Source organism: Dermacentor variabilis, chromosome 7 (genome assembly GCF_050947875.1).
Source record: "Dermacentor variabilis isolate Ectoservices chromosome 7, ASM5094787v1, whole genome shotgun sequence".
Classification (NCBI taxonomy): Eukaryota; Metazoa; Arthropoda; class Arachnida; order Ixodida; family Ixodidae; genus Dermacentor; species Dermacentor variabilis.
In genome coordinates this window covers 54,879,792-54,907,575 of record NC_134574.1, presented here as the reverse complement: position 1 = coordinate 54,907,575, position 27,784 = coordinate 54,879,792, and the positions used below count along the sequence as shown (strand labels likewise).

Here is a 27,784-nt window from a genome sequence, read left to right as displayed (position 1 = left end):
CGTACGACCCTGCGTTCGCTCTCCGCGTCTTTGCATATCGGCAGCCTGTCACAACTTTATGTGACCGTCTACCTGGCCTGCATCGCCTCCCAAGAAGAAAAGCGCTCAACCTCGAAGAAAAGGCGTGCATAAATCAGGTTGTCACAAGGGGACGCAAGAAATGCGACTGTCAGCGGAAAATGCAGTGCCACTGTATAGCTTTTGAGTGTCGCTACTTTACAATTTTAGATTTTCAAGGACCAAAAATTTCTTTCTCAATTGTACGAACTTCCCGATTTAACGAAATAATCCGAGTGAGGCCATTACTTCGTTAAATCAAGTTTCAACTGTAAGTATGATATATCCCGTATTTTGATTTTCCCGCCGTCAACTTGTACGGAAATGCATTCAAACTATGTTGACTTTACACAGGCATCCCCCCCCCCCCTTACCATGCATTAAAGCCACTGCGTCGAGGAAGGAATTCTGTAGATACATTTATATAAAGAGGGAGAGTCCGAGTAGATGGAAGCTCGCCCGACCTCTTACCCCCTCTTGAAAAATAGCTGGTGCGCCACTGCCTTAGGGAGGGCAAATTTAATCAAGAGTCCTCCACTGCGGCGTTCCTCTTAACCAACTAATATGTTTCGGGACATTATGCCCATATTATAATTTAACTGATGCTTCTTAACGCTTCTTTTAATTTATTTATTAATTCTTTTTGGATGTTTCGTTTGCCTCATCCGCTTGGGGTGCTGTCAGCGAACGCGCCATCTCGAGGAACGGGGCAGAAGAAGAAGAAAGCCTGCGGTTCGCTCCATCGAGACGTTCTTTGTCCCGAACCAGCCCCTAGATTTTCGAGTCCCCGCTGGGCAACTTCACTGCCCTCCGGTGCGTAAGCATGGCCGAGTCGAAGGGCTTCTCTCATGGGACCGGTTCAAAGAGCGCGTCCCCTGCGACCGCTTCGGCGACCCCCTCAAGAGGCGCCGAGGGCCGCAGAGGATCTGCCTCCTCGACGAAATCGTCTTCTTCCAAGGGCAAGGGCAAGGGCAGCGCGGAGCGCAAGAAAAGCAAGCAGCGAAAGGCCCCTGCCACCGATCAAGCTGGCAACGAGGCAAATGTACAGCCTCCTCAGGTTTGTCCATGGTTATTCTCTGAACAATAACCTCCAAGATCGAGGCAATCTCAGAGGCCATACTTTCGCACACATCTACGGCAGTGAAATGAGGGAACGTGGCAAATGCATGCCAGTTTGATTGATCTCCCTGTCTTTCTTGAGTCTCGAGTCCGAGTCAGCCCGGCTGAGTAGAATGCGGGTGAGTCTGAGTCCGAGTAAGCGATAAGTTAGAGACAATAGTATTTTTGTGTAAATCTGAGTGAGTTACGTTTATTTTGGCGACATATGCCAGCAACATGGGAGACCGGGGACCAAGCGCACTGCGCCGAATCTGTTTAGCAAACTGAATCTGAATCGGAACGAACCTGGGTTGCGCTAAACCAGAACCAAACATGTGTTTTTTTTTCTTATCGACGCACTTCAATAAGTTGATTCAAAAGACACAAGCCCTCTGTTCACACGTAGTTCACCGCTCAAGCTCTCTAGATCGAACTGACACGACTGGTGAATATTATAGAGACACAAGGTCATTGGTGATCGGTTAGATTCGCTGCTTCACATTTACAGTATGCGCCATAATTGCTGTCACACACTTTGGTCGATAATTGGGCCTCTGATTTTTAAAGATTTGGCCACATTCTTTCTGACATTCTGATCGAACTCTCCTGTGCTTGTTCTGACGTCAGAGCTTGCTGGTGCAGCTAGTTCAACAGTTTTTCGATACTGCCATGCGGTTTTTGTCATGATCTCAGCTGGGGTGACCACCACTGGCCGCATTGCTCTTGTTTTTGGAACAAGGGGAGCAAGGATCGACAGTCGCACGTATTCTAGAGCCTCATTCGCTGCCCACAGCCCTGTACCGCTTGGACTTTGCAGCAGGACGGCGTCCCAGCACCACAATCGAACAAATCAGCACCACAGCACTGGTGTCGCGCAGTCGTGCTCGACTTCTTTCCAGCTGGAGAATGGCCGGCGAACCATCCTCAACTAAACCCAGTGGACTTCGGCGTGTTGCAAAGGAGACTCGCGTCCGTCAGCGCACAAGCATGGCGGCCCTGAAAGCATATAGCTGGAGCAAGCATAGAGATCAATTTTCCTCGGAATACCTTGCGGGCCGCGATTGAAGCGTGCCCAGAAAGTTTAAAGGCCCTCATCAAGGCCAAGAGTGGAGACACTGAACAAAATATTTTGCGTTGCATTCCTCATATAACGCGTAAATGCCCTACAAAACATTTCCTAAGATTTTTTGTTATTCTCAAAACAAAGATTAGGCGTAAACCTTGGGACAGTATTTATGGCGCACCCTGCAGACTCACGAACTCTAAAAAAACGTGGAGTCACATGTGTTATATACAGATTCGTAAGCTGATATAGTGTCCGAGACTCGAAAAAGCTCCGACTTACGTAGAATCTCTAAGTTCCCATACCCTCGCACTCAGACTCACACGCACTAAACACGAATGTGCCTGAGTAAGTGCAACGAAGTACGTATGCTGTTGGTGAGCGTGGCTGCACCAGAGCATTAACGTTAGCTAGCGCTTGCAAGTACGAGTGGGAAGATTAGGGACTGCCGTTCATTACGAATGGGCGTGAGTATGGATATCTGTGAACCCCGGTATCTGTTGAGTGGACGTGATTATGAGCGTGAATCAGTATGTGAGAGTTTGAGCAGACGAGTGTCCGAGTGCGTGGCAGTGCCTGTGAGCAGACGTTATAGAGCACGTGACTTTGAAGCAAGCTCAGATCTTGCTCTGAGCCAGCGGTAATTTAAAATGAAATGCTGATTCAAGTGAGTTACAAACATGTGAGTATGAATCCATGCGTGAGTTCGGTTTAGAAATATGCCATTTCGAATGCGAGACGCTGTCGTCCCAGTTCCACGGACCATCAGTCATATCTTATAGAAGTGAATACGGCGGTTCTCAGCAGAACACCGAAGCTAATCATCACTTGGCTTGGTCGGTCTCCAGGAAGGAGATGTAGTATTGTAACTACGAGTGCCACTGGCATCTCCTCTGCGGTGGTTCAGTTCGGGTGTCGTTCTTGAAACACCGGCGATAAACACGGCAGGAGTTTCTCCTCACGCTTACCCTTCTACCCCCCTCAACATGCGAGCTTTCCTACACAAGTGTGCTGTATGGCCGGCGTACCAAACGCTCTCTGTGACCCGAAGTATGTGATCCATCATCATCATCATCATCATCATCATCATCATCATCATCATCATCATCATCATCATCATCATCATCATCATCATCATCATCATCCTGGCTACGCCTACTGCAGAGCGAAGGCCTCTCCCATGATTCTCCAACTACCCCGGTCATGTCCTAATTCTGGCCAGGTTGTCCCACAAACTTCTTAATCTCATCCGCCCACCTAACTTTCTGCCGCTCCCTGCTACGCTTCCCTTCTCTTGGAATCCATTCCGTAACCCTGAATGACCATCGGTTTACTTCCGTCTTCATTTCATGCCCTGCCCATGCCCCATTTCTTTTTCTTGATTTCAACTAAGATGTCAATAACTCGCGTTTCTTCCCTCACCCAATCTGCTCTCTTTCTACCCCCCCCCCCACCCTTAACGTTACATCCATCATTCTTCTTTCGATAGCTCGTTGTGTCGTCCTCAATTTAAATAGAACCCTTTTCGCAAGCCGCCAGGTTTCTGCCCCGTAGGTGAGTACTAGTAAGACACAGCCGTTATACACTTTTCTCTTGAGGGATAATAGCAACCTGCTGTTCATGATCTGAGAATGCCTGCCAAACGCACCCCAGCCCATTCTTATTCTTCTGATTATTTCCGTCTCATGATCCGGATCCGCCGCACTACCTGCCCTAAGTAGATGTATTCCCTTACGACTTCCAGTGCCTCGCTGGCTATTGTAAATTGCTGTTCTCTTCCGAGACTGTTAAGCATTACTTTAGTTTTCTGCAGATTAATTTTTAGACCCACCCTTCTGCTTTACCTCTCCAGGTCAGTGAGCATGCATAGAAATTCGTCCCCTGAGTTACTAGGCAAGGCAATATCATCAGCGAATCGCTAGTTACAAAGATATTCACCATTAACTCTTATCCCCAATTCTTCCCAATCGAGGTCTCTGAATACCTCCCGTAAACACGCTGTGAATAGCATTGGAGAGATCGTATCTCCCTGCTTGACGCCCTTCTTTATTGTGATTTTGTTGCTTTCTTTATGGAGGACTACGGTGGCTGCAGAACCGCTATAGATATCTTTCGGTATTTTTACATACGGCTCGTCTACAGCCTGATTCCGTAATGCGTGCATGACTGCTGAGGTTTCCACTGAATCAAACGCTTTCTCACAATCAATGAAATTTATATATAAGGGTTGGTTATATTCCGTACATGTCTCTATCCCCTGATTGATAGTGTGAATATGTTCTATTGTTGAGTAGCCTTTACGAAATCCTGCCTGGTCCTTTGGTTAACAGAAGTCTAATGTGTTGCTGGTTCTATTTGCGATTACCTTAAGTAAATACTTTGCAGGTAAAGGACAGTAAGCTGATCGGTCTATAATTTTTCAAGTCTTTGGCGTCCCCTTTCTCATAGATTAAGATTATGTTGGCGTTCTTCCAAGATTTCGGTACGCTTGAGGTCATGAGGCATTGCGTATACAGGGTGGCCAGTTTTTCTAGAGCAATCTGTCCACCATCCTTCAACAAATCTGCTGTTACCTGATACTCCCCAGCTGCATTCCCCCTTTGCATAGCTCCCAATGCTTTCTTTACTTCTTCCAGCCTTAATTTTGGGGTGTCAAATTCCTGTAGGCTAATCCCTCTTCCATTATCGTCGCGGGTGCCACTGGTACTGTATAAATTTCTATAGAACACCTCAGCCACTTGAACTATCTCATCCATATTAGTAATGATATTGCCGGCTTTGTCTCTTAACGCATACATGTGATTTTTGCCTATTCCTAGTTTCTACTTTACTGCTAGGCTTCCTGAGTTCCTGAGAGCATGCTCAATTCTATCCATATTATGCTTCCTTATGTCAGCTATCTTACGCTTGTTGATTAACTTGGAAAGTTCTGCCAGTCCTATTCTAGCTGTAGGGGTTGGAGGCTTTCATACATTGGAGTTTCTTAATCAGATCTTTCGTCTCCTGCGATAGCTTACCGGTATCCTGTTTAAGGAAGTTACCACCGACTTCTATTGCACACTCCTTAATGATGCCCATAAGATTGTCGTTCATTGCTTCAACACTAAGGTCCACTTTCTGAGTTAAAACCTGTTCTGTAGCTCGATCCGGAATTTCTCCATTTTCCCTCTTACCGCCAACTCATTGATCGGCTTCTTGTGTACCAGTTTCTTCCGTTTCCTCCTCAAATCTAGGCTAACTCGAGGTCTTACCATCCCATGGTCACTGCAGCGCACCTTGCCGAGCACGTCCACATGTTGTATGGTGACAGGGTTAGCGCAGTGTGTGAAGTCTATTTCATTTTTTGTCTCGCCATTCGGGCTCCTCCAAGTCCACTTTCGTTTATGCCGCTGTAGGAAGAGGGTATTCATTATCCGCAAATTATTCCGTTATGCAAACTCCACTAAAAACTCTCCCCTGCTGTTCCTATAACCTATGCTATATTCCCCCACTGACTTGTCCAGCCTGCTTCTTGCCTACCCTAGCCTATATGAATACAACAATCCCTTATGCTAAAGCGCCTTAATGGAGGTTTGGCCTGCTAGAGTTCATGAGCTGCGCGTTCACGTGGCTGCCTATAGAGCACCGTAGACAACGTACCGATTCTGTTTCGTTGCCCTCGCGCACTACCGCAGAAAGCAGACGACAAGCCAACCGCCGAGCCGCCGGCAGGAACGAACCCCCAGGAGGACGGCCAGCAAGAGGCTCCGGCAGCGGCGTCGTCGGGTCTACCGCCTGACGCCACGTTCGACTCCGTTCTCCACCCGACGGCGCCAACATCGCTGCCGTCGGACTCAACAGGCGTCGCGATGTCCGACACGAGCCTGTCGAAGACGCCAGCGACAGAGTCATTGGACACGAATCAGGACGTCACATGGGGCCTCATTGTCCCTTGGGTTCCACAGACAGAGTCGCCGATCCCACCGCGTGCCGCCACGTCCGAAGGTATTCTCCAGAAGCCGTCGACGTCCGAGACTTTGGACCAACCGTGTGACGATGAGCATCAGGGCATCCCACAGGTATGCAAAGAGAAAGGCTGGGCGCCCCCGAATGAGGCCATTATAATAATCATTCGCGATGTTTTTGCGCTGTATGCTCTCATAGTTGGCTCCTAACGATAGGGTGTTCTAGAAGTAACACGCCCTCCTCAAGTGGCTCTGCGTACTCAAAAACCCAAACTCCTTTCTACCTTTTGCGTCCCCTAACTTTGGGTCCTCCGTTTTTAAAACTTTCTATAGTAACAAAAACAGCGCTGAGCAAGACACTCAGGAAAAAAAAACATATTTTGCTTGGACAGCTGAAACGAATTCTTCACACTAGTGATGTAAATCCGAATTAGCGCTAATGGACGGACGAAAATGAAAACAGCATGACGCACTTTGTCTCTGCCGTCAAGGTCAACTTCAGACGCTGTTGTAAAGCTGGGCCTTCCGAGCACTCAGCGTGATGAGCTTTACTTAAATCGTGGAACAATGCTCGGGATATCTCGGAGCAAAGCTTTCTTTCCTTACTTTCCTGTGGTTTAGTTTGGCTGCTCAGTTGGTTTATGTTCCCACGTCGACATTCTCGGGCATTTGTATGTGTTTAAAAGATCTCACCTTGGCTGCGTTAGCCAGCGTCACTCGAGGACATGGCTGCGGATGGCGCATTCTTTTGACTGATGGCATCGCATAGTACGTGAACTTTTAGAAGGCAACTGACCAATAAGCCCTCGTATGTTACCCGAATATATCGTGGTATCTGTCTATATGGGAGCAGTCTTTTTAAAATAAAATTTGACTGATGTGATGATGTTTCAGCACCACGGAGGCTCAATGGTCCAGTAACCGTCGCGGTCCGTTCGCTAATTAAACAAGAGTGCTTAACAGCGTTAATGTTGCTATTGTAGCGTCGGAGGAGGGTGCCGCGGGAGGCAAAAACAATTTACGTGGTTTTAAGAACGCCATATTCGTTGTTGACTAAGGGAAAATGAGACATCCACCCATTCGTAGCAATAGCTACAAAGGAAAATCATACGGGTTCCTCGAAAGAGAAGCCTCGCAGTTGAAGAAATATTTAACCTTGGAGCACCGCCTGTATATATATATATATATATATATATATATATATATATATATATATATATATATATATATATATATATATAAATGTATGTATATATATGGCCTCGTTTTTCATTTCACCATCTACCCGTCGTGGTTGCTCAGTGGCTATGGTGTTGGGCTGCTGAGCACGAGGTCGCGGGATCGAATCTCGGCCACGGCGGCCGCATTTCGATGGGGGCGAAATGCGAAAACACCCGTGTGCTTAGATTTAGGTGCACGTTAAAGAACCCCAGGTGGTCAAAATTTCCGGAGTCCTCCACTACGGCGTGCCTCATAATCAGAAAGTGGTTTTGGCACGTAAAACCCCAAATATTATTATTATTCATTTCACCATCTCTGGGATTGTATGCGCCATCGGCAGCAGTTAATGACGTTTTACGCCGCGTGGTCCGGATGCATCAATGTATATAGTATACAATGCCAGAGACGGTACAATGAAAAATGAGCCGATCACTGAGACAGTTTAATGTAAACTTGGCCGATCATGGATGTGTAGTGCGATCAATACTGCAGGGCGTAATTCTCGGGCGATCATTTCCAGCGATGATTTCACTTCAGGGAGATCTCGCGTGACTAGCACCGGGCACATAAGCATGTAAACCAGCCTGCACGATGAGCCCCTGGGCTGATCCTGCAGCCATTCACTATCGTGTGGGCCACGTGGCGCGAGTCTTCTGGGTCACGTGGGAGTGCGTGAGTATAGGTGTAAGGCCGAGCGCTTAAAATCTCACAGTGCGGGAGTGAGTGGCATTTGAATCTGTCGTGGAGCCAAAGCACATTCCGAACGCTAAGAGGCTGCGAAGCGTCTGGCCGTTTCACCAAGTAATCACGTCTGCGATGGGAGAAGAAGGGGAACGGTTCCCTGTGCGTCGCTGAAAGGAAATGAAACTGCACGCGTCGCACGCCTGGCTGCATAACCGTCATGGCAGTCAATTGAACGATTGAATAAAGCTTCGCGTAACGTACAGGTTCGAATATTCGTATGTGCGTTGGCGTTGCCTTTCGCACATTTATAGCGAAGCATCCATTGCGTCGCGCCAGGCATGTCGCGGTAGGTTCCCCTCTAGCCTTGTTCCAGGCCTCTTCGGAATAAAATCACGTGTCCCAGTGGCGGGCTTCCAACCAGAACGTCCGCTACGATGCCCTCAAAAGCTTAGCCAGCAGGCGCACAGGAATTCTTTTCGTGTCATGGAGACGGAAGATTAATTGGAGCGCGTTTCACTGCACATGCGCGCGCCAGTTTCCACGGGGCCGCAGACGCAGGAACGACGAGCGCCGTGCGTTACGTCGCATAGCAACACGTGGCCCGTAAAAAATGAGTACGCTCCAGACGATGCGAGGTGGTCACTTGAAAAATAGCGCAGCATCGATTCGGCCACTGCGCGGGATCTGCTTAACTTTATTAAGAGGAAGCTGTCTTTGCGAAACCTCCTAACGTCCTCTACCGTGACTCTGGGTGCTGCTGCTATTCTGTCAAATATATCTCACAGTTAGAGGGAAGAAAAGTCCCACTGAACTACGTGCCTGGAGGTGGGGATCGAAACTCGGTCCGTCAGCCCAGCGGCCCGATGTTCCAACCATGGGGCTACAATCGCACGTGCATTTCTATTTTGCCCAGGCCAACTAGTCATTCGACATCACCGCGTGCGTAATGATGTTTAGCACGGGTGCGCTTAGTTTCCTTTATGCCCAAGACGTGGGAACGAAACGGGCAGATTCACAGCACTTGATTAACCGCTTCGCGAAACGCTGCACAGAGATTGCAAGATGTGCCTTTGATATATATATATATATATATGTATATATATATATGTATATATATATATATATATATATATATATATATATATATATATATATATATATTAGGCACTGTTAACGTACTTCGTCGTTTTCATTTGTACATAGCCATCATAATCTTCCCTGCTCTTCTTCGCGCATGAGCCGGGACGTTGCCTTTTTTGGGAATAAACAGCGCTGGACAACTTGGTCGGTCTCGGAAGTACTGGAGGTACGTCAAGACCCCGACGTCCTCTCGCGTTCCCATCCAAACTGGAGCTACGTTCCGGTCGGTGCACCGGCTACCCCTGCAACGATGGACACTTCCAACCTCGGCCCTTCCGGCGCCTCTAACCATACCACACAGACGAGCCCGCCTGCGGCGCCCTCTTGGACTGTGACAAGCCCTCAGCGCGATCCCCCTGTCTTTGCGAGACTCCGCGGTGATGACGTCGACGATTGGATCGACCACTACGACCGCGTGAGTTCTTGCAATAAGTGGAACGACACCCAGAAATTGAGGCACGTCGCATTCGACTTGACCCCTGTTGCAAAGACGTGGTATTTCAACCACGAATACGACATCGCGGATTGGTCCACGTTTGCCTCCAAGCTGTGGAAAGTCTTCGCTTCCTCGTCTGGCCGTGCAGAAGTCGCCAAACAGAAGCTGGGCACGTGCCTCCAACTTCCACAAGAGTCTTACACCTCATACATAGAGGATGTCTTGGCTCTGTGCCACCGTGCGAACCCTAGCATGACGGAAGCTGAACGCGTTCGCCACATATTAAAAGGCATTGGGTCTGTCGCGTTCAACGCCTTAATCGTGCAAAATCCGGCTTCTGTCCAAGACATCACTTCCACGTGTCAACGCCTAGACGAGCTGCAATCTACTCGTCTTCAACATGACAGCAGCGATCCTCAGGTGCCCCATTCTCCAGATCTACGTACGTGCTCTCATCCGCACCATCATCCGCGAAGAGCTTCAAATACAAGAACTAAGACGTCCACCTGCTGCCTGCGCCCCCACCCCCACCTTCGACTTGCGCAAGGTCATAAAGCAAGAGTTGACAGCGATGACTACACCCATGACGCATCTTGCTCCGGTAGCACGCCCCACACCTTCCTACGCGGATGTTGCTTCGCTACCCAGCCCTACCGTGACCTCCGGGCCTATTGACGTTTCCTATGGCCATTTGGCTTCGATGGGAACCAGAGCACTTGCTGCGCCATCCTACCCTTAGTGGCGTCCACTTCGTCCGGTTCGTTTTTACTGTGGTATACGGGGCCATATATCTTGCTTCTGCCGCCGTCGCCAGCAGGATGAAAGACGAGGCTGTGTTGAGCACGAAAGAGACCGCACTCGCCGACCAGACGCCTACTATCCCGGATCGTATTCGTTCCCTCAACAGCGTTCTCCGTCTCCTCCAGCTGCTCCCAATCTGCCTCATGGTTCCCGTTCGGCCAGACGTCGTTCTCCATCGCCCTACCGGCGCTCTACATCACCGCTTCGCCCCACTTCCCATCTTGTCGACCAGCACTCGGAAAACTAACTGTTGCAGTTTTTGGAGGGGGAACTGCTTCTTATCGGTCTTGAAAAATTCCTCCTCTTCGCCCGGCCAACATGCCTTCTGTAACAGTCGAAGGTGTTCCCGCGTCAGCTCTCATCGATACCGATGCCGCCGTTTCTGTTCTTCGTAGTGATCTGTGTTCCCGACTCCGGAAAGTAAAAACGCCTTATAAAACGCGTGGTGATAATAATGCATTCATTCACCCCGACGGACAGTGTACTGCTCGTGTTTTCATCGACGGCATGCGCCACCACATTGAGTTTATCATCCTTACAACGTGTATCCATGAGCTTATACTGGGTTGGGACTTCCTACATTCTGCTTCAGCCGTCATTTCATGTAGAGAGGTAGTTGTCCATATCACGGATACAGCGCTTGCACCTGTTACGGACTCTTCACTTTCATGCGTGAACTTGGCCATTGCTGCAGATTACGTCCTGCGTCTTGGTCACGAACACGTTGTAGCGTTAACATCCAATCAGATCGCCAACGGAGACGCCCTAGTCGTCCCTTCTTCCTGCTCTACTTCTCGTGGAATTCTCATTGCCACCTGTCTCGTCCGGTTTTCACGTGACCGCCGCCCTTCTGTCTGCTCGCAACACGACCCCAGATCCTGTGATGCTGCCCAAAGGGATGACTGTGGCAACCCTCGCCGACACTCAACCTACTTCTATAGTCACACTTTGTCCTTCATCGCCGGCACCAACCTCAGGTTTGGATGGTTCTTTCCCTCCTCCAGCCGTTCTTGGCTCTGACCTAACAGCCGCGCAGTCAGAAGCCTTACTGGCGGTCTTGGCAAAGCACACAGCCTGTTCCAATAGCTGTTCCCCTGTGTTGAGCCAAACTTCGGCAGCTACACACCGCATCGAAACCGATGGTTCCGCTATAATATGACGATGCCCCTATCGTCTATCGCCGTCCGAACAAAAGGTCATTGAACAACAGGTTGCTGACATGCTTGCGCGGAAGATAATACGACCTTCATCTAGCCCGTGGGCTTCTCCCGTGATGTTAATAAAGAAAAAAGATGGCTCCGTTCGCTTTTGCGTCGATTATCGAGCGCTCAATAAGATTACGCGCAAGGACGTATATCCAATGCCTCGAATTGACGACGCTTTGGACACACTACAAAGGGCGGAGTATTTCTCCAGCATTGATCTTCGATCAGGATATTGGCAAATTCCGACGAACGAGACGGACAAAGAAAAGACCGTATTCGCTACACCAGACGGACTTTATTAATTTAACGTGATGCCTTTTGGCCTTTGTAACGCTCCTGCCACATGTGAGCTCATGATAAACAACGCACATCGTGGTCTAAAATGGAAGACCTGCCTCTGTTATCTGGATGATACTGTCATCTTTTCGTCTGACTTCAGCCAACATATTCATCGATTAGGCGAAGTTCTCAAGTGCCTTGCAAATGCTGGTCTCCAGATCAATAAGGAAATGTAAATTTGCAAGCAAAACAACACGTCGTCTCTAAAGATGGCATCCAGCCAGACCCCGAAAAGAATAGTGCTGTTCTCCAGTTTCCTCGCCCCCAGCAACAGAAGGATCTGCGTAGTTTCCACGGCTTGGCGTCATATTTTCGTCGATTAATACGCAACTTCGCAGCAATAGCAGCTCCTCTACACAAGCTACTGGTTACCGGTGCCTCTTTCACATAAACTAGCGACTGCGAGTCGGCTTTCCAAGCTATTACGCGACATCTTACTTTCGGACCAGCGCTTCGCCGCTTCGATAATCGAGCCCCCACCATACTCCACACTGACGCATGCGCACAAGGTATTTTCGCAGTACTTCTGCAACGTCATGCACCCTCTAAAGCGCAAGTCATAGCATATGCCAGCCGAACACTTTCTCCAGCTGAGCGGAACTACACCCTTACAGAGCAAGAGTGCCTGGCTGTCGTTTGGTCGATTCAGAAATTTCGCCTGTACCTTTACGGCCGCCACTTCACCATCGTCACCGACCATCATGCTGTGTTGGCTGCCATCAATGAAAAACATGTCAGGACGCTGGATAGTCCGCTTGCAGGAATATGACTTTACAATAACGTACAAGTCTGGAAAAAGTCATCATGATGCCGACGCATTGTCTGGCTGCCCACTCTCGCTCTCTCCCGGTAAAGCGCCGTCGTCTTCCCGACCACGTCGTTCCGATGCTGCGCCTGCCTCCCACCAGCTCTCGATAACGCCCCTGGACCAAGTTTTCATCACGCGCCGATTTCGTCGTGCTTCAGCGGGTCGACTCCTACTGTCGAGCTCTCATGGATCGCCTTAGTGGGTTCGCGTAATCACCGAACAGCCGCTTGCGACGCCAACTTCGACAATTCCGCCTTCAAAGTAGCGTGCTACACCGCTACGTTTACCACCCAAAAGGTCACCAGTGGGTCCCGGTTCTACCTCGCTGCCTTCACCTGCGAGTATTAGAGGCACTTCACGACGACGTATCAGCTGGCCACTTAGGCTTCCACAAAACTAACGACCGCATCAAGACCCGCTGCTTCTGGCCTGGCCTATCCTCAACGGTGGCCAAATACATTGCCTCTTGTGCGTCATGTCAGCACCGCAAACGCTCGATATCCCCCCCTGCCGGTTTACTATAACCTCTCCCTTGCCCGGACGAACTTTTGAATTTGTTGGTATTGATTTATATGGTCCCTTGCCGTTGACACCCTCCGGTCGCCGTTGGATAGTCACTTCGGTCGACCATTTAACAAGATATGCCGAGACTGCCCCTCTGCGATCCGGCACCGCTTCTGAGGTCGCCGACTTTTTCTTGCGCTCCATCGTCTTGCGCCACGGGGCTCCTCGCGTTCTTCTCAGTGACTGTGGCAAGGCGTTCATTTCACAAGTACTCGAGGAAGTTCTTCGGGCCACTAATATCGTCCACAAATGTACTTCTATCTTTCATCCGCAAACCAATGGCCTTACTGAGCGCTTCCACCGTACGTTGTCTGACATGATTTCCATGTACATCAGTCCTTACCACACTGACTGGGATAAAATTCTTCCTTTTGCGACATTCGCATATAATACCGCTATTCAACGGACTACCGGATACAGCCCTTTCTTCCTTGTATATGAACGATCTCCTTCCACCATGTTCGACAAAGAATTCTTTTTAGCACCTTCTTCGCCTAACGCGTCGCTTCCAGAAGATTTTGCTGCCCGAGTTTCACATTGCCGTCAAATCGCCCGGCAAAGCACAGAAGCTACCGAAGCTGAGCGCGAACGTCACTGCGACAACAAACGCCGTTACCTACGTTTTCACCCTGGAGACCAAGTCCTACTTTGGACTCCAGTCCGCACTCCAGGCCTCTGTGAGAAGTTCCTTCGATGCTGCATTGGCCCATACACCGTTGTGCAGCAAACATATGCAGTGAGCATGTGTTGGTGGGCTAGTTGGTTAAGCATGAATACAAAGACGGCGCCGAATAAAACGGCGCCTTCTTCGTGTGTTGTTTTATTCGGCGCCGTCTTTGTAATCTTCTGCAGTGAACTATCTCGTCCACCCTGTGAACTCCGTCACTGACCGACGCCGCCGGAATGCCGAAATTGTTCACGTCTCGCGGATGAAACCCTTCACTCCCCGTTTAGATAATCTCTAAGCAGTGGCCAGGCTGGCCGCTTACATGACGAAGGGAAGTTAGTGTAAGCACTATTAACGTACTTCGTCGTTTCCATTTGTACATAGCTATCACCATCTCCCCTGCTCTTCCTTTTCGGGCATGAGCTGGGGCGTTGCCTTTTTTGGGAATAAACAGCGCTAGACAATTTGGTCGGTCTTGGTATTATATATATATATATATATATATATATATATATATATATATATATATATATATATATATATATATATATATATATATATCCTGGCCCTCAGTCCATATACATAGGCTAGGCTATATATATAGGCTCAGGCTATATGTAGAACCCCGGCCCTCAGTCCCCAGCAGCAGCGAAGCAACTGACCACAGCGGCGGTCAGACCTGCGACGCAGCAGAGGGTGCTAAGAATCCCGGGTTCCGGACAGGCCGCCATTGGAATCTGAACCTGGCAACGTTTAGCGCTAAAACGTTATCTAGTGAGGCGAGTCTAGCAATGCTATTGGAGGAATTAGAGATCAGTAAATAGGATATAATAGGGCTCGGTGAAGTTAGGAGGACGAAAGAAGCATATACAGTGTTAAAAAGCGGGCACGTGCTGTGCTACCGGGGCTTAGCGGAGAGGCGAGAACTAGAAGTCGTATTCCTGATTAATAAGGATATAGCTGGTGACATACAGGAATTCTATAGCATTAACGAGAGGGTGGCAGGTCTTGTTGTGAAACTTAATAACAGGTACAAATTGAATAAAGGGAAAATCAGACATCCGCCCGTTCGTAGCAATTGCTACGTCCCGGACCAGGACGAATTTTTCTTCAACAATGAGGCGTTTTCTTTCGAGGAACCCGTATGGGTTTCCTTTGTAGCAATTGCTACGAACGGGTGGATGTCTGATTTTCCCTTTATTCATTACTTCACTCCACCTTGCGGGTTTCCGCAGAACTACTACGTCAGGTACAAAGTGAAGGTCGTACAGGTCTACGCCCCTAAATCCAGTTATGATGACCAGGAAGTCGAAAGCTTCTATGAAGACGTGGAATCGGCGGTGGGTAAAGTCAAAACAAAATACACTATACTGATGGGCGACTTCAATGCCAGGGTAGGCAAGAAGCAGGCTGGAGACAAGTCAGTGGGGGAATATGGCAGAGGCTCTAGGAATAGCAGGGGAGAGTTATCAGTAGAATTTGCAGAACAGAATAATATGCGGATAACGAATACCTTCTTCCGCAAGCGGGATAGCCGAAAGTGGACGTGGAGGAGCCCGATGGCGAGACTAGAAATGAAATAGACTTTATACTCTGCGCTGACATTGGCACCATACAAGATGTGGGCGTGCTCGGCAAGGTGCGCTGCAGTGACCATAGGATGGTAAGAACTTGAATTAGCCTAGACTTTAGGAGGGAACGGAAGAAACTGGTACATAAGAAGCCGATCGATGAGTTAGGGGTAAGAGGAAAAATAGAGGAATTCCTGATCAAGCTACAGAACACGTATTCGGCCTTAACTCAGGAAGAGGACCTTAGTGTTGAAGATATGAACGACAATCTTGTGGGCATCATTAAGGAGTGTGCAATGGAAGTCAGTGGTAACTCCGTTAGGCAGGATACCACCAAACTGTCGCAGGAGACGAAAGATCTGATCAAGAAACGCCAATGTATGAAAGCATCTAACCATACAGCTAGAATAGAACTGGCAGAACTTTCGAAGTTAATCAAAAAGTGTAAGACATCTGACATAAGGAAGTATAATATGGATAGAATTTAACATGCTCTCAAGAGCGGAGGAAGCCTAAAAACCGTGAAGAAGAAACTAGGAATAGTCAAGAATCAGATGTATGCGTTAAGAGACAAAGCCGGCAATGTCATTACTAATATGGATGAGATAGTTCAAGTGGCTGAGGAGTTCTGTAGAGATTTGTACAGTACCAGTGGCACCCACGACAATAATGGAAGAGAGCATAGTCTAGAGGAATTTGAAATCCCACAGGTTACGCCGGAAGAAGTAAGAAAGCCTTGGGAGCTATGCAAAGGGGGAAGGCAGCTGGGGAGGATAAGGTAACAGCAGATTTGTTGAAGGATGGTGGGCAGATTGTTCTAGAGAAACTGGCCACCCTGTATACGCAATGCCTTATGACCTCGAGCGTACCGGAATCTTGGAAGAACGCTAACGTAATCCTAATCCATAAGAAAGGGGACTACAATGACTTGAAAAATTATAGACCGATCGGCTTACTGTCCGTTACCTACAATGTATTTACTAAGGTAATCGCAAATAGAATCAGGAACCCCTTAGACTTCTGTCAACCAAAGCACCAGGCAGGATTCTGAAAGGATACTCAACAATAGACCATATTCACACTATCAATCAGGTGATAGAGAAATGTGCGGAATACAACCACCCCTTATTTATAGCTTTCATTGATTACGAGGAAGCGTTTGATTCAGTCGAAACCTCAGCAGTCATGTAGCATTACGGAATCAGGGTGTAGACGAGCCGTATGTAAAAATACTGAGAGATATCTATAGCGGCTACACAGCCACCGTAGGCCTCCATAAAGACAGTAACAAAATCCCAATAAAGAAAGGCGTCAGACAGGGAGATACTATCTCTCCAATGCTATTCACAGCGTACTTACAGGAGGTATTCAGATAGCTGGATTGGGTAGAATTGGGGATAAGAGTTAATGGAGAATACCTTAGTAACTTGCAATTCGCTGATGATATTGCCTTGCTTAGTAACTCAGGAGACCAACTGCAATGCGTGCTCACTGACCTGGAGAGGCAAAGCAGAAGGGTGGGTCTAAAAATTAATCTGCTGGAAATTAAAGTAATATTTAACAATCTCGGAAGAGAACAGCAGTTTACGATAGGTAGCGAAGCACTGGAAGTTGTAAGCGAATACATCTACTTAGGACAAGTAGCGACCGCGGATCCGGATCATGCTACTGAAATAATCAGAAGAATAAGAATAGGCTGGGGTGCTTTTGGCAGGCATTCTCAGATCATGAACAACAGGTTGCCATTATCCCTCAAGAGAAAAGTGTATAACAGCTGTGTCTTACCAGTACTCACGTACGGGGCAGAAACCGTTAGGCTTACGAAAAGGGTTCTACTTAAATTGAGGACGACGCAACGAGCTATGGAAAGAAGAATGACAGCTGTAACGTTAAGGGATAAGAAAAGAGCAGATTGGGTGAGGGAACAAACGCGAGTTAATGACATCTTAGTTGAAATCAAGAAAAAGAAAGGGGGGGGGGCATGGGCAGGACATATAATGTGGAGGGAAGATAACCGATGGTCATTAAGGGTTACGGACTGGATTCCAAGGGGAGGGAAGCGTAGCATGGGGCGGTAGAAAGTTAGGTGGGCCGATGAGATTAAGAAGTTTGCAGGGACAACATGGCCACATTTAGTACATGACGGGGGTAGATGGAGAAGTATGGGAGAGGCCTTTGTCCTTCAGAGGGCGTGGCCAGTCTGATGATGATGATGATGATGATGATGATGATGATGAAGACACACAAAAACTGAAGCTCTTGTTTCATCGCTTCATGAATCGCTTCATTAAACTGTCCGATATAAATTCTGACAAAGAATTGGGCAGCCATCCGTAACCAATATCTCTACCACACATACACGCGCACGCATGCGCAAGAGCACGAAACTTGCTGAAACACTAGTAAAAATATGTAAAATTTTCTTGCAGCACTACGTTTCACTATAACTTTTAAGCTGTCTTACTGTTTTCTGCTGAAACTTGGCCATCTACCGATGTTTGACTCCACGTCAGCTCTTAATGATTTCCAAAAGACACTGCTGCAAAAAAGACAAGAACTCGAGGGCAAGCACAAACTTTCAACTGTTTTACAGATCCACTTCATAAATTTAATTGCAGCGGTTATCAGGTAAATGTGATACGTGCATCACACGATCCTGCCGCTGTATTAAAGCACCCCTAAAGACAACAAACCCTTTATTATACGTTGATAAGCGACTTAATCATACCACGAGCCCGACTTGGTGAAAGTAGTGAGCACAAGTCCGTTCGTAGCGAGCCGAGTCGATACTCCTGTTGCCGCTGTCCGTATAATTCGGCCACAGTGATTAGGGGACTGTTCGTGCATAATGGCGAATCACTGATGTTGCTCTTCTTTTCGCAGCTTCCACCTGTCCCGTCAGAGTCGGTGCAAGTGCCTAAAGTGCCTGTATGGTCTTTGCAGCGACCGTCAAAAAGGGTGTTCCGTGCAGGACAGAAGGTGACCATTATGCACATTATAACAACTTCATATTAAACAAGCAGACATTGTTGTGTTTTATGAAAAGGTTGCCGGTTTATCGATGTAAGAATCTACCCGTACAACTCAAGATGGGTAGATGACTGGAGTTAAATGGCATCGTCCTTTCGTCGGAATCTACTATTAGGCTCCACACGCAATCAGTTTTTCCTTGCCTGCAAACTTCTTACCGTCTGTGATTTACCGGGTTACGGGAGAGGTGCACGGCAGCAACAACGCTGGTAGCGACATCTTGTGACGCTTCATCTAACCAGAACGTCTTAGACACGTTTTCGTCTAACGTGACTGTTACTGTAGAAAAAAAAATGTGCAAAGGCGATATGCTTACGATTCCGCTACCACCGCAAATTTACATGGACGGCGAAGTATAATAGGGCGCTATAATGTAAACCTGTTCCAAACTTTTCTATTACAATTCTGCAATGAGCTCTCCGCGATTGGTGCAAAATGTTTTTGGACCACCCTTATTTCTGTCTGTCACGCGACGTCACGAAAACCGCAATAGCTCCCCATGTAATATGACGTGTACTCACTGGTTATGCATGATTTCACCGAACAAAAGAAAAATAGTTATTTCTGATTCGAGGCCTTTTCGTCATTAGCCCTCGGCTATTGGTCAAAAGTTTTCGGGCTGCACCCACTTCACCTGCCTGTCACGCGACGTAACAAAACTACAAAATCTTACCGCTTTAAATGGACGTGTACGCGTTAAAGATGCATTAATATGCCGAGCAAAACTGAATATTCTTCTGAATAGCCGCAGGCTGCCCTGTTCCGAAAGGAATAAAAGATGGCTGCCGCCGAACGCACAAGCACTGGCTGCTCACACCTGCCGGAGAGCATGGGTTTACTTGCGTGTAATAAAACTTTTTGCGTGGCGGTGTAACGTTTTCGAGCACTTTGGGCACGTTTACGACGTCGTTCTGCCAACTATTCTTTGCTGAGGATCCGTTTTAGCGCCATTATTAAGCTTCCGTTGCATGCCGCCGCGATTTTCGACCAGCCACCACAAGCTAAGTGCGGGAAAGCGGACCAATCGCAGACGCCGGCACCACCCTCTTCATCCGGTTATCGATTTTCAGTGCAGTTGCTCGGCCCCATCGAATCCCTCTCCACTTGAGCTGCTCCTCGCCTCTTGTGAGCCAATTAGATAAGACAAGCCGCTGAGTGCAGGCAATGTTATTCGTTTTTTCAAGCAAATTTACAAAAGTGACCTCCTATGAACGAGGAGATCGTTTGATTGGTCTGTTCAGGCAACCCTACGGGTGACCGTCCGATGCTTGCGTCGGCGGTTACGCAAATTTGATGTCAGGAGATATGAATAAAAAATATTGGAATAGCTTTACGTTATAGGGCCCATACACTTTGTTACTTCAACAATAGATCTGTGTTTGCAAGGTTGGGCTCCGCGCCGCCAAACCGGCCTCTAGCGTTTACGCCCCCGCTAAGGCAGTAATGCGCAAACGGCAAGAATATGGCGAATACCTTAAATCGGTTCGATAGAGGGTTTTAGCTGTGCGTGATACGTTACCGTAGTAGGTCACAGGTCAGGCGCTCCGCGGAACCACCTTAGACATGCCGGGAGATCGATGCTTTAGCACACTGTCATCATCGCGTACCGTGCTGGAGCGTAAATTAAAGTTATGAAACCGTGAATAATTATTTCGAAACGTTTTGCATCGCCGACGATAATGCTGTGGCGCCATCTGCTTCGTGAAAATCAGAATACTTTCCCGGCTAGTTGCCGTTTCTCGTGGCGTAGCGGCATGAAAACAAACACTTTATCTCAATATTATCGACAAACATTGCTGATACGAATTACGGAATACCCCAGCCCGGGATTGTACTAAGCGATGGCTGACTTTTCCACTAATTTTTTTCGCCTAGAGATGGGGAGAAACTATAGTCGAGGCAGGCCTGAACGCTGCCTAGTTGATAGGCAATGACAATAAACAGCGGTAGCCGCAGCGGTAGTAAGCGCTGCATGACGCATATGTACAGGGGGCCTAACCTGTCATGGTAACGTATCCCGCCAGGGTAAAGTAATAAAAAAAAGCCTTCTAATAAGAATGTTTACTGTGTGCAGCTATATTTCAGTTATAATGCACAATGCGCACGGAACAAGAGCTCTGCGCATACCAGCACCATACGGCACTACACAACACCAAGGAGCCACATTAGGAATACACAGAGTGCAGCTGACGAGAGGATGTTTTAGAAATGCGTTTGAAATTTCTCAAAAGTAGGAAGTTGCAATGATTAAGCGACTTCCCCGGGACAGGTTTTGCACAGGGTACTGCGTTTTAATACGACAAAAGGCAGCAAATGAACAACTATAGTTATGAAAGATAAGCTAACTAATCGTTTCTTTTTTTCGAAAGAGTCAGACGAGTGTTGCTAATGCAATACTTGAAGCCCGTCAGCCCAGAACTTCGGAACCTCGAGCCGTGGCGCCTGGACAAACGGTTCCAGGCACGCAAAAAGCTGACGGCGCAAATTTCTCAACCAATAAATTTCGCCTAGAAAATTGAAACCCAACTGCCCAAGAGCGCATGAGCGCTTGCCGTCGGGCGACCACGAAGCCGCAGTCCTCATAGGGCCGCGCCCTCGCTCGCTTCGTGCTCGCCCGACGGAGCCAAGGGTAGATAGCCAAGGACAGCAGACCACGTGGTCGAGTCCGTTGTTTCAAGGTGTAACGTCCCAGAGCAACAGTTGCGCCTATGGGAGACGCCATAATGTAGGACTGCGGATTAAGTTTCACCACCTGGAGTCCTTTAACCTTTACATCAATGTAAATAGACGAGCGTTCTTGCATTTCGTCCTTATCGAAATGTGGCCGCCGTGCTCGGGAGTCGAACCCGCTACCTTGTGTTCAGCGAAATTCCACGCTTGGCACAGATAAGGTGGTGCGATTAGTTTAATAAGTTTGCAGGCTAAGGATGGAGTCGGTTCTTGCATACATGTAACGTTATAGATACGAGGTCAAATGGAGGTTGCTGGGACGTACCTTCGTCTTGAAGGGGACGACAAAGTACAGCATGAATTGACGCCGTGACAAAGATGATCATATAACTGATCGCTTGCAAACACTCCAAAAGGTACCGGTGGTTTTGTATTATGCAGCGATAGCTGTTGTTGGCAGTCAACTTGCTTGGCTTTTTTCGAGAATAATCGCGAATTTGGGTGGTTCCAGGCACGTGACACGTTGCAGGTGCTTAGAAAGCTAGGGTCAGTGTATGTTAAGTTGTGCAGCGTTCTTTCTTAGTGACGGTTTTGATCAGCGTTGCCACCATCACAAATGAAACCAGTTCTTGTCACGAGGCTTCAACCAAGACAAACGACATTATCTCGGCACCCCACTTATAGCGGCAGCACTCCTGCATATCGCTGCTCTACGAATGACTTTACAAAAGCAGTCGAAAGAACTAAGCAGCGTACACAGCTTTCACGATACGCCATATTTTCATTTGACAGCAGCTTTTGTGATTCCATCTTCACATGACGTTCTCGTTAGAAAAAAAGTAGGAATTAATTCCCCCTACTATGCGAAAGACCAGAGGGAAGATCTCATAGACACAGGATCAAGAAGAAAGTTCACTCAGGGGCAAACTCTGAGTTCTCTGTTCAAGTAAATGGAAGACGCAGAAACAGAGTTGTTCTCATAAAACAGCCGCAGAACAGATTTGAGTGTCATTTAATGCAGTTGAAAGAGAAAGCAGAATTTTACCCACTGTAGTAGGTATGATTTCCAAAAAGCCTTTAATTTGTATTGAAAAAAATATCGCAAGGCGGTAAAGAACGCGAGAAGAAACCAAAGGGGAAGCTTTGAAAATTCGCAACACCTCAACAAAAGCAGATATAGAAGTTCCTTCAGCTTCATCTGTTAGAGCATTTAAAGCGCGTAAACGTTTCACACAAGCGTACAGCTTACGTAAACATGTTATAATGCTTAAGAGGGTGTTGCAAAAGTCCTATTCGCAAATTAGTGGCATATTTCAGAGCGGTATATAATACACGAATTTCACACCTCTCAACAGGTGCACTTGACAGAGTTATAGCATTTCTTATGGCTAAGTTAGGGCTGTGAACTTGAATGTTTTGTTTCGTAAATATTGTATAATACCAAGAATTTATGCAAAAACATTGATGGCCTAATAAAATATATCTGCTTCTTTACCGCCGGTATATCTGAACTTGCACTGTTAAATGCAACAAACTCCATAGAAGTCTATGCAGTATAATTGCTGCGGAAAAGAATTTCTTCGTGCCGATGGATTTAGATAGGAGCTTCTCAGGTAAACTTTCTTCTTATCGCAACTGCTCAAGGCTCTGAACAAGGCTTTGAAGCTTCTCTCTCTTATCTCACTCACGCAGTACGGCAAAGGAAGCACGGCCATCTGCTGCAAAGTGCTACTGTTGGTTGCCGCTGTCCTTGTCATTGTGGCGTTTGCCAAGTATTTCTCCGAACTGAAAGATTCGCCCAAGGAAGTGCTCTGCGCCACGAAAGACTGCACCGCATTCGGCCTGGAGCTCAGCGCTGCCATCGACACGGCGGCCGACCCATGCCACGACTTCCACAGATTCGTGTGCGGAGGCTGGGAAGACCCTAAGCGCCGAGAGACGACCGAGGGGCGCATGGCGGCCGCCGCCGCCGACTTGGCGATCGCGGAGATGGAGACCGACGAAGGTCGCACCAGCAAGGCGACGCAGTTCTTTCACAGCTGCAACACGGCGAGCGTGCAGAGGGAAGAGAATCTCAGGGAATTCGCCGAGCTCCGCCGGTCCCTCGGCCTGTCCTGGCCCGAGAAAAAGCCCAACGGCTCCGTCCATCCTTTGGACGTCATGGTGGACCTGGCGATCAATTGGGAAATGAACTTCCTCTTCGATCTGAGCGCCGTATCTGTGAGCGAGTCCACCGCGTTGCTGTTTTCTCGGGGCCGTCTGGACGCGGGCTGGGAGCAGAGCGTGCATTACTCGTGGGTGCACTACGAGTACGAGGATTACGCTAGCAAGTACTACGAGATCCTCGGAGTCAGCGACGGACAGGTCGACATTGAATCCGCCAGCCTGCTTAAGCTGGAGAAGGCCATCCTGAACGCGAAGGTGGCGTTTCTATACGATGCGCCTCGTCAAAGTTGGTTCAAGCTGAGGGACCTGGACAGCCGCACGAAAACGGCATCGGCTGCCCTCTGGCTTGGCTTTCTGACCAAGCACGACAAACAGTTCACCTGGACGGCTGATAGCGCAGTGATCACCGAAGACGTGAAAATATTTCGAAGCATAGATAAGTTGATGAAGGACTTCGACCACGACCAGCTAATCATCGGGCTCTCGTGGATGTTCATCCAGACGCACCTGTGGGCTGTCTACGGCGAGCCGTCCATTAGGTTCCACGGCACGCCCGACGTGCTTTCGGCGGTGAGACGTCGGGGCTGCATGGAGTACGTGGATTCGCGTCTTGGGTTACTGAGCTTGTCCCAGACCATTAGCGAACACTACGGCTTTAGCGAGAACCGCCTCCATGTGATAAGCTTCTTGTACAGAATCAAACAGAATGTCAAGCGCCTGATAAACAACCTCACCTGGATGGACGAGGACAGCAAGCGCGTGGCGTACCGCAAGCTGGAACGCATGACTAACGTACTGATGCCGGACGACAGCTTCTTCGAGAGAGGGAAGCGCGACAAACTGTACAGCGTCTTCCCGAACATGGCCGGCAACACATTCGTGACGAACATCGTGAAGGCATCCGAGATCTACCGCGGACTCCGCAACCACGAGCACTTCGCGGACGTTTACAGCGTCCGCGTGCATCCCCGATTCGGACGCGAGACGTACCTTTACCTTCCCAACCTGATGAAGCTTGCTGTCCTCGACCTGCACTCTCCGCTGTTCTTCAAGAACGCCACGCTCGCGATCATGTACGGTGGCCTGGGATCCTTCGCGGCTCGCCAGATGGCCAGGTCTTTGGATGACGTCGGCGTGACGGTGGACGACGAGGGTCAGAGCGGCGTTTGGCTGAGTCCCAACGCGGCCGCTGTGCACGCCGAGAAAGCCGCCTGCAATGTCCGAGCGAGCGCGTACGGGGGCGAGTGGCGCCCGATGCGCCTCTTTCCGGTCGTGGCCGGCCTGGAGGTTGCGTACCGGAGCTACGCGGCGGCCGTTACGGCCGATTACCGTGCTCTGGACGACTTCAGGGTGCACCACCTCGAGGCGTTCACGGACGATCAAGTGTTCTTCCTGACCTTCTGCTACGCTTTGTGCTCGAAGCGGCCGCAGACCATGGGCGACGAGTGCAACGTGCCGCTCAAGAACTCGAAGCGATTCGCGGCCGCCTTCCGCTGTCCCGAGAGCTCGCGCATGAATCCGCGGGTCAAGTGTACGTTTTTTGATCCCTGACCGCTTACCGTGTTCAGAAGTGTAGCGTACGTATCTGCAGGTGTCGGGCTCTCGTCTGTTCAACTGAGTAAAAAATCGAGATTTTTTAAATTTCACCTGAAGTGTGTTAACGATCCCTATACGATGTGCACTGAAGAAGAAGGCTGCTCTTTCTACGAATTGTGCCAGCTACTTGGTGGGTTCGGTCTTGTGTGGCTTTTCTCCCCTCCTGCACAAACATTTTCAGCGCGATGTGTGGTTTCGGTGACATCACTCGTGTGTTATTTATTGAATGCGCTACAAGTTGTAGTACACTGCCTGCTTATTGGCCGGTGGTTGCGAAAAATGCACTCATGACGCCGAACCATAGCGTCGGTGTGTTTCCGATGCACATTTTGCTCTGTATTGAGCAAGAAACACTACATGGTTTCTTTGCTTATTCCGATTCTTTTTTGCTTGCAAAAAGAGATTGCTGTACGTTGACATAAATACGCCACAGAGTGCATGCCCAGATTACAAAGTATAGAAATTAGACATAAATTGGCGCTTGTACGGCAAGCAGAAGTGCCAAGAAATCGCTAACAAAATTTTTATTGTAGTAACAACACAAATTTCACCGCGTGGCAGGATGTTTTTATGGAGCAGTTCACGACCAACTGCCGCGTTCTCAAAACGCGTTCGCGGTGTCCTTGCTCTATCGTTTCGTCGCTCACAGTTTGTACCTGATAGAAAAAAAAACTAGTTCCGAAAAAGCCGTTCTACGCTTAGCTCTCTCTCTCTCTCTCTGCGTCTGTGTGTGTGTGCTTAAAGCGTATAAGCACAACCTACCTCAGTAAACAGAAGAGTACTCCGCAAATGTCCTTCCTTAGAGTGTTCCATATCCGTGGTTTCAAGGTTTTCAGAGCAGCTGCTTGCGCATAGTACATCCTGCTACAAACCACAACAAAGCAATGTAGGACATTCGCACGTCACTCGTCTGTCACCTTGAGTAGCCGGGTGGGTGATGTAGGCAAGCGCTGTAGCCGAGCAGGGAACGTGAGCGCCTTTCGAGCTTCCTGTTTTTTGTTTGGTTCTTTTTCTCTCTCTGCCTTCCTTCTTTTCGACCTACTTTCTCCACGGACAGGCTAACAAACCGGAGATTTGCTTCTGCTTAATCTCCCTGCCTTACCTCTCTCTCTCTCATTTAAATTGGGTATAGCTGCCGACCCTGAATAGTAACTTCGTTTCTGTCCACAAATGGGAATGTCTATTTCAATATTCAACTGCATATCGCTAAAAAGATAGTGGATGACTGCGTCGCTGAGGTAATCTAGTGTTTCTTGATTTAGCATAGTGGGGAAATCACAAAAGTGATGGGCATGAAGGCGAAGGGCGTGTGTGTAAATTCTGGCCAGTATCGGAGACAGTCTACGTAGACCGCTAAGGAGACAGACGAGCCAGCTTCGAGACCGAGTAATGGAACGCGTTTCGAGCCGTCTGCACGACGCTTACGTGACGTGACGCCACCTCACGGCGAGAAGAAAAAGGCGAGAAAAGCAGAGATATTATAGCGAAACTGTTCGCCTTTTGTTGGTCGTCATCTTTCGTGGCGGCGTCCATGGGCAAAAATGTGGGCTGATCCCGGAGGTTGCGCAATACAAGGCCGAGCCGCGGCGTAGTTGAAGCAGACTTGAAGCACTCGGCAAAGTGAAGCGAAAGTGCATATCTTCTTAGGAATCCCGCATACAACATGCAGAACAACATTAGTTTCAATAATGAACAAACAGAAAACAAGCATGAGAACCACATAATTGATCATAAGGCGCTCCTGACAACAATGCGAAGCTCGTAGCGTTGCCCGCATACGTTTCAGTGAAAAGACTACTAGACAGTAAGAATTTTACGCTATACTAAAACTGTCTAGTTTTGGTAGAGCATAAGATGCTTGCGTTAGCATTGGTGTGTTCGCACGCTAAACCTTCGATACGCTATTCGACGGAGTTTCAGCATAGCGTAAAACAACGATGCGCTTCAAGTGCAAAATTTCTCCACGCCGTCTAGGTGCGAGTAGTCAAAGCTCCACAGTTGACTGGCTCGCCATCTAGTTCAGAGAAGTCAAACCAGCATTTTTACACTGTAGACGATTTTACGCCTGTTAGTCACCTTACCTATGTTAAACGCATCGCTTCAAGGCTTTTATTTGAACTTACTGGAAGGCAAACGTAAGGAAGACGTTCAAAGACAGGGCGCCGTCTGGTACCTCGCGACAAACATATTCAAGCCAAGACAATCCACTAGGTATAATTTTGTTACGATGCCGGCCTGTGTCGTCAGGCCTAGGGACGCCGGAATCGCCGAACGATCTCAGAAATTGGACGTGCTATACGCTCATGTCCAGCGTTCCGACTGAGTTTAGGAGAAGGGAAAGCTGATTTCAATAGTTCATGGCGATAAACGAGAGTGAGAGCGTGGCCATCACGAGAATTCACGGTGAAGCGGGAGCCATGGGTGGCGCCATGTACGACAGCGCTGTTTCTTAGCATCGGTACTTTGCGAGCGAGTGTCTCCCGCTACCTTCCAAAAATAGTGGAGGCACGCAATGCGCAAAGTTGCTATAGTGTTCTGCGCGTTCGCGTTGTGACCCCGCTGTTTTAGCGTTAAGCGTGGTGCCACTTACACTATACTAAAGCTGTATTTTGTCGTGCAAGCTGCCGCGGCGACGGCAGCTTGCACAAGGAGCTTGAACAGCTTGAAGGAGCTTGAACGGCCGCTTGCGCAAACAGCTTGATAGCCTGCACCTCCCAAGGAGCA

The 27,784-nt window shown here is 48.5% G+C and overlaps 1 protein-coding gene across 1 annotated transcript; it reads left to right on the top strand.

Annotated features, from left to right (window-relative positions):
* Positions 1-718: 718 nt before the first annotated feature.
* LOC142587450 (neprilysin-2-like) lies at positions 719-25,703 on the top strand. Its single transcript, XM_075698477.1, has 4 exons — positions 719-1,114; positions 5,893-6,276; positions 18,482-18,577; positions 22,991-25,703. The coding sequence occupies exons 1-4, from the start codon at positions 881-883 to the stop codon at positions 25,013-25,015; spliced, it is 2,739 nt and encodes a 912-aa protein (XP_075554592.1). The 5' UTR covers positions 719-880; the 3' UTR covers positions 25,016-25,703.
* The last annotated feature ends 2,081 nt before the right edge of the window (positions 25,704-27,784 follow it).